General features: G+C 45.9%; 1 protein-coding gene across 2 annotated transcripts in view; it reads left to right on the top strand.

Annotated features, from left to right (window-relative positions):
• The first annotated feature begins 1439 nt into the window (after positions 1-1439).
• The window catches only part of LOC119180179 (plasmolipin), a 225957-nt gene continuing 216741 nt past the window's right edge, over positions 1440-10655 (top strand). Inside the window, exon 1 of one of the 2 annotated variants that reach the window (XM_075878433.1) lies at positions 1440-2007. In XM_075878433.1, the coding sequence (XP_075734548.1) occupies positions 1983-2007 (25 nt within the window). In that variant the 5' untranslated portion in view covers positions 1440-1982. The remainder of the gene's footprint in view (positions 2008-10655) is intronic. The other variant, XM_075878428.1, reaches the window with a different exon arrangement.

Raw genomic sequence — 10655 nt, 5'->3', positions numbered from 1 at the left:
CTCTTTCTTACTCTTACTCTGTGAGTTCGTTCTCTCACCCATCACGTTTTTGTATTCCGTGCAGGAGAGATGACCGCACATGTTCTGGGAGCGAAGCCGAAGACGAGGATGACGAGAGCACATGTGGGTATAGGATATTTTCGTTCCGATAAACAGCATCTAATGCTCTACTGTTAATATTTGTGTTTATAGCGGCTTGTATTCTCTAAACCGACACTCTCTATTGGCTAAAAGATTCTCACGCACTGTACAACCAGCATACGAACGTGATTTTCTTTGCATCTAGCAATTATTCGTCCACCACCAGGGTGGATCAGGCACTCTCTAGGGCTGCCCCACTCGACCTGTATATGAAGGTGCAACTCTTTGTGATCTGTCGTTTTTTTTTTTCTTCTTGAACGAACACGCTTTACGATCTTTGGGGGCCGAGGACGTTCGCGCTGAAATAGAAAATGGGCGTTTTATTGCTAGCGAGCTAAAGAGGGGGGGGGGGGGGGGGGGCAACATATCCGGCTCAGGTTCTTCGCCTTTTCCCAACAAACAACTTACTAAGGTAAACGGGCCCCCGTGTACGGGCTTGACTAAGCTTCCTCCCAGCCCGCTATCACCTCCCGAAGACGAAGCAGAGGCGGTGCATACCTATACAGTGAACCATAAGGCGCGGGCATTTGTCAGTGCAGAAAAATAAGCGAGGGCCCTCTGTGGCTGCACCGGGAACATCATCAGCTTAATGTATACATCACGCTTGAGTTATTGCGAACGAAATTTTTATAGAACCACCTTGTTTTCTGTCCGAAGAGCATTTTATTAAAGGGGTATCTGCAAATTTGTTTGGCATCGGGCTAAAGTCTGCCGCAAGCCATGCGCGGTGTTTGGCGTTGGTAAACACTCCAAGGCGTTGCCTAATCTCAGTTGAGCGAATACATAAAGGCAGAGCGGCTCATCGAACAGCTTCTTCTCGGCCCAACCAGACACGCACGGAAGAAACAAAAAAAACTATACAAAGTGTGGCGCAAGCATTGGTCTCGTTTTGCGTCGGTCAAGGCTGGATCCTTCTGAGTTCCTGTGCGCTAGTGTTGATCCAGTGAATGAAAGATTGCGCAAAAAATAAAATAAGGTGGCAGTAGAGCAGAAGAACAGAGCGAGTAAAATAATCAGCGGCGCCTTTCTTTCTGCCAGCTCTTCCTGTGCGGAGGGGCGTTGTTATTTAAGGACCCCCTCCTCCCTTCTCTGGGTGGCATTCGTTGGCACGGCGAGCCGAAGTCTGTGAGAGGCGCTCGCCAGAGAACAACGGCGCCCGCAGGAACAGGCGGGCCGCAGGTTCCCCCGTTCTCTGACAGGCCTGTCATTTACGGATGCCTCGTTCCCGTTGCTGCCCAGACACCCTGCTCGTGCAAGCGTGCTCGAGACGCTGAAGACGCCACTCTTGTTCGCGAGCTTCCTCCGGTTGCTGAACAGTCGACGTGCGCCTCCCACCTTGCCTTCCCGATCTCATTGATGCTCGCAGCCAACGGGGCAACCAGAACAGCAGCATTTGAGTGTGGTGTGACACCGGCTCCGCTGTTTTCCACAGCACGAACGATTGCGTAACCGCTCCTGACAATAGCTCAAAGCTTGATTGTTCAGCGGCAACGTTTCAAGATTTGCGCTTGGTGAAACTGTAACAAAAGGAATATTTTTAACATCCAGAAGAGTGAAGAAGAGTACTGGTGTACTGGTTGCTACAGACAACAGGAGAGCAGTATTCAGGATCTGAGGTTAGCCGAACCATCTTAGTGCCACTCACCCGTCTGCTGATCAATATTGTATTGCGTGCACCTATACCGAATTGATTGTAAGTCACGCGCATAACGCTCATCACCGAGACCTGCAGCCCCTGGCGGGACCGACGCTTTTGGGTGACTTCGACTGCCGCGTCCATCAAGCATCAAGGCCAACACCACGAAGGGTCAAAACCCGCGCCAAGAGTCAACGCTCCCAGAATGATCTACTCGATTCCACCCCCCGGTATGTAAATTCACTATCTCAAGTAATTAGGTTGAATCACGTGCCTAATGACGCACGTACTTCAGCCTAATTCACGCATGTGAATGAAGGGGAGAATTCAACACATCCACTGGAAACTTGCAGGACCAAGACGTCTGCCATTAACAAGTTCGTGCGTTGAACGCTGAAAACTCCCTAGCTAACGTACGGTTCACTTCGAGATAGACAAAAACTTAATCGCAAAGGCCGAATAGTTCGACTGTTATTTATCAAAAACCTTCTCATTCGAGGTATTCGCCATAATGCAGAAATGTCTACCACTGCTTTTAAATTCGATCAGCCATGTTACATGGTAACGAAGTACCTTCTCCTAATTACCTGAGACGCGGTGGTCTTTGAAACATTTTATGCGAACGTATATCATGCAAGTTGGCTGCACGTTGCGTTAAGCAGTTATGATTCCAAAGCCCTGCTTTGTACATAACATGACAAATTTGCAAAATCACACTTGATTCCACAGACTACCGGCATCGGTGGGCACGAAGGCTATTGAAGGTAGGCGCTTAGTGTCAATGATATATGCGACTGGTTAGGGGATAGCAAGAGATTTTACATTCATGTAGATATTTTGTTACAATGTGCAAACAACGTCTCTACAATATATGCCGGCAATTGGTACTTACTCGTATGGAAGAAATTGTGTGAGAAACGAGACAAAGAATGCAGTGAACCCAACGCGAAACTAAGGCCGTCATCGTACTGGTTTCACTTTCTTCGTATTCAATTCCCTTTCAATGCAAAATCTTTACCACCAACAATGATGGTCATACTGTACGTGTTTTAGCTGTATATGACAATGATTTACTTATCTTTCATTAAAGCTGTCGATTTAGTAGTTTTCTACAGAGTAATTCACGGCTTGCCAGGTTGCTTCCTCGAGTGATTCATACGCAGCACTCGATCACTTGTAAAGTGAGTAACCCGACCAATAGAATCCCGTGAGGCGTTGAATAGACTAACTCAACTTCCATGATTACATTAAGTGGTATGCAGTCCATGGATACTAAAACAAGTATGTATTGCTGAAAATAAAGAGGCTGACCGATCCACTGAGTTTTTGAGCAAATGATTCATCATCATCATCATCATCATCATCATCATCAGCCTGACTACGCCCACTGCAGGGCAAAGGCCTTTTCCGGGATCCTTCTATCAACCCGGTCTTGTGCTTTCCGCTGCCACGTTATACCAGCGAACTTTTTAATCTCATTGCCCCACCTAACATTCTGTCTTGCCTTCGTGCGTTTACATTCGCTGGGAATCCAGTCAGTTACCCTTAATGACCAGGGGTTATCCTGCCTATACGTACTACGTGCCCGCCTTATGTCTATTACTTCTTTATTTCAATGTTATCTTTAACTCCGGGTTGTTGCCTGACCCACTCTACTCTCTCCTTGTCTCTTAAGGTTACACTTATCGTTTCCATTTCCATCCCTCGCTGCGTCGTCCTCAATTCAAGCTGAACCCTTTTTGTAAGTCTCCAGGCTTCTGATCCGTAGGAAAGTAGTGGCAAGGTACAGCTTTTATATACATTCCTATTGAGGGCAAGTTTCAGATTACTATTCATGATTTGAGAATGCTTGCCGAACGTGATCTACCCCATCCTTATTCTCGTTATTTCACTCTCATGACTCGGCTCCACGGTAACTACCTGTCCTAAGTAGACATATTCCTTTCCAACTTCTAGCGTCTCTCCAACTATCGCAAACTGCTGTTTTCTTCCGAGACTGCTGCACATTACTTTAGCTATGTGCATTTTTATTTCCCGACCTAATTTTCTGTTTTCCATGTCCAGTTTTGTAATCAAGAAATGTAATTTGTCCCCTGAGTTGCTCATCAAGGCATTGTCATCAGCGAATCGCAGGTTACTAAGATACTCTTCATTAACTCTTATACCTGACTCTTTCCAGTCTAGGGTCATGAAAACCTCCTGTAAACACGCGATGAATAGCACCAGAGAGATCGTGTCTTACTGCCTCACACCCTTTATCATTGGTAATCTATCGCTTTCTTTATAGAAAACTATGGTGATCGTGGATCCACTGTAGATTTCTTCCAGTATGTTTATGTGGAGTTCTTCGTTGTTCTTACTCCGTAGTGCCTGCATTACTGCTGACAGCGAACCGAACTCTGGGTTTTTTGAAGCGTCATTTGCGTCATACCCCACCTGACATCAAACTTCTCGCCTATAAATCTTTAATCCGGATTAAACTAAAATATGCAGCTCCCATATGGAGCCCGCAGCAGGTATACTTGATAAATGAATTAGAGTCTGTGCAAAACCGCGCCACTAGGTTCATACATTCTTCATATTCATATAACATAAGCATATCATCCCTTAAACGTGAAACTGGTCTTTCGAATCTTTCAGTGCGCCGCCGCATTACCAGCCTTTGTTTGCTACACAAGTTCTTTCCCAGCCCTCTTAATCAAGCACCCTACATCGTCCCACTGACGCGCATATCTCACCGCACTGCCCACGCGTTTCAAATTGCCCGTCCACATGCTCGCACTACTACTTTTAGATGCGGAGCATCTTATACTCGCGCCTTGTAGTGCGCCGTCCGCACCGCTTCTCGAACATTCGACAGCTGACGCGCGCGCATGCGCCGTCGCGCCGTCGCCCACTCTTCCACCATCTGTGCATCCCTTCCTCCTCTACACACCGCGCGTGCTTCACTCCTCCACCATCTGTGCACCCTTCCTCCTCTACACACCGCGTTCGACATCTACAATTCTCCTGATTCTCCAGTAGACGCGCATGTGGCGTCGCGCTTCGAGAACATTCAACAGCTGACAGTGCATGCGCCGTCGAGCTGTATATATACTCAAGGTCGGCGCTCGCTCGCTCAGTTGCCGCTCGTCGGTTGGTTTGTACGGCGCGTCAACGTCCAAGGTCACGGTGAAATGAATTCCAACGAATCCACAAACACAATGATCGACGTCCCTTCGACCAGCGCCGCCCTTTCGCATACGTGTGTACGTGTTCACTCATTTAACACCCCCTCCTACAACCACGTTAACCAATTTAGCCATCGACCCAAGTAAGTCGCAATTTAACACCCCATTTCACAACCACGTTAACCAATTTAGCCATCGACCCAAGTAAGTCGCACTTTAACACCTCGTTAACCAATTATATGCTCCGCATCCTCCTCAGTGTTCCCCCGAGGGAAGCTGCGGGCAATTTTTTTCTGCCTCTTTCTTCCCCCGTGTAGCAGTGGACTGGAATGGCATTCCCTGTGACGTTCCAGCCATCACGTGTCCATCAACATTTAAAGAGAAGGTCACCACGCACATTTCCATTTGAAAACCTGTGTACATTTACCTGTAACCCACCCCTTATGTAATACCCCCTACATGAGGGTCTTTAAGGTATTAAAGTGATGTGATGTGAAGTATCTGCTAAGTCCAACGCCTTCTAGAATATATGAAGGCTATGTATAGGGGTTGGTTGTGTTCCGCGCATTTCTCTATTACCTGATTGATAGTATGAATATGGTATATTGTGAAGTAGCCTGTACTAAATTCTGCTTTGTCATTTGGTTAATTGAACTCCAATGTCACCTTAATTCTATTAGCTATCATTTTTGTAAATAGTTTGTAGAGAACAGACAGTAAGCTGATCGAACTGTAATTTTTCAAGTCCTTGACGTCTCCCTAGCTCCTTATGGATTAAGTTGATGTTGCCGTTCTTGCAAGATTCTTGTACCATTCTCGTCAAGAGACACTTCGTGTAAAAGGTGGCCAGTTTTTTAAACAAAATTTCTCCGCCATCTTTCAAGAGTTTAGTTGTTACTTTATCCTCACCAGCTAATTTGCCATTTTTCATTCCTTCTAGAGCTTTGCTAACTTCCCCTGCCATTACTGTTAGGATGTCGAATTGCTCTGGACTATTATTGTTTCACACAACATCATCCTCGTTATTTTGGATTCTGTGCCGCCCTCTGTAGAACTCGTCCGCAACTTCGACTATCCTGTCCATATTGGTTATGGCATTGCCTTCCTTGTTCCCCAATGCATACGTACAATTCTTGCTTATGCACAAGTCACCCTTGGCAGCTTATAGGCTTCCGCTGCTTCTTATAGCCTGCTTAATTTTATCCTTGTTATACCTTAAGACCTCGGCTATCTTACATTTATTGATAAACTTTAAAGCTTCATAAGCTCTATTTTCTTGGTAGCATTCGAGACTTTCATGTTTTGTATGGTTTTGTTTTTTGTCTCTTAGTAAGATTTTTTTTATCTCAGATGAAGTCAGGTGAAGTTGGGGGCTAATAGGTGGTTAGGCGGTGTTATACAGTGCTAAGAACGAAGAATTAGAGTGCATTAACGTTACCATGTTGCCTCCCCCCCCCCCCCCGAAAAATATGGCTCCCTCTGCCCTCACAAAAAAAGTGCTGAATGAGACCCATAGAGTATGTTTAAGGGGACAGGGTAAGCAAAAATATCGCAAAATAACGTTTTTTTTTTCTTTTTCCGTATTTCAAATCTACAGCCTTTTCTGGACTAGAATCAGTCGTGTATTTGCCTTAGTTCAATTTTTTTCTCTAAATAGGACATATTTCAAAACTTCTGTTGTGGCTTGCCACGCCCCTATTCTTACGTATCAAGAGACTCCTTGCTGTTCAGGCAACATAGTCACATGAAGAAGTAACAGTTTCTACGCTGGAGTGCATTTGCCACATTCAAAAAAGAATGAGCCCAGAAGTGAGAAAACGAAAGAAAGCAGAGGCATCAAGCTTTGTGCCGGGAAGTCTATATCTGGTTGGGGATGTTCTATTGGTGTCATCATAGGCAATCACCAAATCTAATACCATTGGGTCATTGAAAGAAGTAGAGCGAGCTTTGAGTACCTGCGAAAAGCTGTCCAGTCCACATATCTTCACATGGCATCTAATGGTATTAATCAATCCCACAGCATTTGTTCAAAGTACGCTGAAACTCAATGTAAATTCATCAAAGACCAGTTGACTGGTAAATTATTCGTTCATAAAGAACAACCCTCATCGTCTGTTATTGAGGCTGTTCAAATTATTTGGAGCCAGCTCATCTAGAATTACTTTAAAAATGCCTCCATGGGAAAACTCAAAACTATAGCGACTCGTTGGATTGTCGTGGGGGAACGCGCTCCAATAAAACGTTTTCTTGGGCACCAAACACGGTAAATATGCACGATTGATGCTGTGTTCACTTTCACTGATGAAAATATAGCCCTTGTGAGTGTGTTGAACTATTTTGAAATTTTTCCGGGGCACTGCCTTGAACTGCGTCTACAATACTGTGCTGACAAGGCTGCATAGCAGGTGGCAAATGAGGTTTGTCAGGCGAGACGTTATGACATAAAAAGAAAAAAAATGATATTGATGATGAGTATCTGGCAGGTGCATGTTCAACGGGTTCGTCCATTTTCTGTTATCTTGTGGTATTTTTAAAATAATGCAGATTTTGACTTCAACTGCGATTATCTCAAAACACGCTTTTTTATACTTATGCTCTTTTTTCTCAGTACCCACAGCATCTAGAGTCATGAATTTTGGTCAGTATTTAGATAACAAAAGAGTAAATGTGCTGAAGCAGAATATTTGTGTGAGTAATGGTCTCTTGCAACACGACACCTAATAGCTCATATCGTGGGATAATTAGGTACCTTAAATTTAGAATTCACAAATAACGAGCATTACAAGTTTGAAGGCTAAATCTGCTTCAGTGAAACAAGGAATGGCTCATGATCACAATGATAGTAAAATAAATACTAAAGCTCTTATAGTTATAAAGAGAAAGGTACATATGTTTCGCCTAAAATGCATGTGGGTATAGGGCTTACCCTGTTCTCTAAAAAGGTTCTCTTCCTCATACCTTTTTACGTCAGGGACGTGCGTGGAATAAATGTGGGCGGCACCGCATGAAGCACAGTATGCAACCATGCTGCGTGGTTGCACAGCGTGGTTGCATCCTGTGCTTCCTGCGGTGCCACAGAGACAGAAAAAGAGACGAACGAGTGGGAAATACATGGAGGTGAACCAAGCACATGTTCGTTCCGCTACCCCATTCTTATGAAGGGTAAAGAGGAAATAACAGGTAAAACAGAAAAAAAGAAGGAAAATATCTAATGAACAATTACAGAAGAACAGACGCTAGTAGGCCAGAAGGGTTCGTCAAGGTCGTATGACTTAAGCAAGCGCAATGGGGCTTTTGCGGCCTTGTGCAGGTACTAAAAGGTAGGCCAAGGTCATGAGATCTTGGTTCCGGAACGTTATCTTTCTTCAACGTGAAATTCACCATCTAGTACACCTTTTCAAGCTATGAAGCATGGAAACTTGGGTGAATCGGTGAGAAATAATGGAATATGAGAGCAGCGCAACAGACAAAAACTGACGAAGGTATACTACGCGCTGTGTTTCGTCACCCTATCAGCGCTGAGTTTTTTGCCTTCGTCAGTCTTTGCCTTTTGCGATGTTCTTACATTCATTCACGTTGTCAAGTTTCGTGGAATGATTAAAGACACACAGGGTTGCCGTTGGTGGCTACTCAGTGACAAACTGGCTTCTTTACGACCCTCTGAAGCGGAGAGTTTAGATTGGCTCCACGGCTGTCTTGAGCTCTACGGCTACCTTAAAGGAGCACTGCCATCAAACTTACTGTCAAGATTTTTGCATCAACGAGTAGCGATCGGCCCCCTAATAGCGATTCGTGACCTAAAACGTGTCTGAGTGATGAATGAGTATCTGTATTATTGATTATTATATTCACTATCGAACGCGGTTCAAAATGGGTGGAAATCGCGCCGAAGTGTAGTGCTGGCAGCGCTACATCGTGGTCACGTCGAGGCCGCTGCACAGCTGATGCCACTTTTACAAAAAATGGTGACGTCACACTGGCGTTTCGTCTGCTGGAAGCGCACGTACAGTCAGTCCAGCTGTGTCTCTAAAGGCGTAGACATGCCTCTGTCACCAACATCGTCGTCATCGCCGTCGTCGTGGTCAACATAGGCAAGTGATGATGAGAGGGACCTAGAATCGGGTATCACCGCGATTCATGACGATCCTTCTTGACAAGCTCCGCGTTAAATGCAATGTGTTTATCAGTCCCGGCCGTACTCTCGGAGCGCAGGAGCACCAACTACGCACCTTATGTCATGAACGTTTGGCGAGTGAATCGCTGCTTTCAGCTGCAGCAGGGCACATGGTAGGAATAGCCCCGGCCTCGAGAAGAGTCCTCGTACTGCCAGTAAAACGCAACCGGTTTACCAACACAGGATTCACCCTGTAGCAGCTCGCCGCAAACTGAAGGGAGCCGATGCGGCTGTTCTTCACAAGCATCCAGTCCCTCTGTCCAACGGCGCGTTCGAAGTCAACCCACTTCCTGCGTTGAGAATCATGACTGGGAAAGGCATGAAAAGCCATGCACTTTCCGCTTTTTCCGTGCCTCGACGTGCAGGTTCTCACTACGCAGCGGTTCCCCGATATTCTGGCACGTATTGTCACTCTGAATGATCGTACTCACACCCAGTGGAGCACAACGCAAATCAGTCGGTGCGACACGATGAATAGCACGTGCGCTTCAACTCAGCAAGGAGATCCACTAGTGAGAGCTTGGCTGGAAGTCGGCTCCAAACACATTCAGAGAGCGTCGACGTCATCATTACTAGCGTATCGTTACTCAGATGGTATTTGTGGAATGTATCACACCGAACGCATAGCACTAGTGTCGACGTCACAGGGCAGTCTACTTTTAGTTTTTTCTTCGTAGCATTTCTACGCTGTTTGACGTCGAAATAAAATAACTTCGACGCGACGGACGTCATTAAAATTTGGCCAAGAAGACCTATGCATACCAAGTGATCGAATGATGGGCACATCTCGATCTTGAAATTTGATGTCAGTGCTCCTTTAAAGGCCAACTCCGGCGATTTTCGAGGTCGATGGATCTCAGTGAAAATCTCTGGGTACGTTCTTTTGTACATTACCGTCATTTATGCCAAATTACAAGCCTGAGAGATGCTTTGATTGTTTGCAAATAAATTTTAAAGATTGCCTCGAAACGGCTCAGCTGGCTCGCCAGAAGTATTGGCAACACTGCCTGTGTGTCGTCACGTTTGGAATGTCAACGGAAGTGACACAGCCAGTGACATAGCTAACTTTGGCCGCTGCAGCGTTTGATGTGCTGGCCACAAGGCGACGGCGACGGTGTTCGGCGGTGTTCTTCCTTCCTCCGTGGCGTTTGGCCGGTGTTTCATCAATTTGGAGCGTGGTTTTCTGTTCCCTGTGGATGAGTGTGCGATTCATGGTAGTCGGTGTTGCTTTGTGGGCTACACAAACCACTCACACAAGACACAGAGTGTTTGCTATCGTGGCTTTTCCCGTAACAGTGCCCTCCATGAAAAGTGGATGAACGCGATCAGGTGGGACAACTGGTTACCGAGCAAAACGGCACGCGTGTGTTCTGATCATTTCTCGCCGGAGTCCTATGGACAGCGTTTGGCCAGCGTTTGGCTGTCGTGTGTCTGCCCATGCGTCTGTCTGTCTGTCAGTCCGTCTGTCCATCTGTCCATCCGTCATTCAGTCAGTCAGTCCATGCATGCGTGTGTGCGTCCGTGCGCCCGTCCA

Source organism: Rhipicephalus microplus, chromosome X (genome assembly GCF_043290135.1).
Source record: "Rhipicephalus microplus isolate Deutch F79 chromosome X, USDA_Rmic, whole genome shotgun sequence".
In the NCBI taxonomy this organism is placed as follows: Eukaryota; Metazoa; Arthropoda; class Arachnida; order Ixodida; family Ixodidae; genus Rhipicephalus; species Rhipicephalus microplus.
This window is presented reverse-complemented; position numbering and strand designations above follow the sequence as displayed.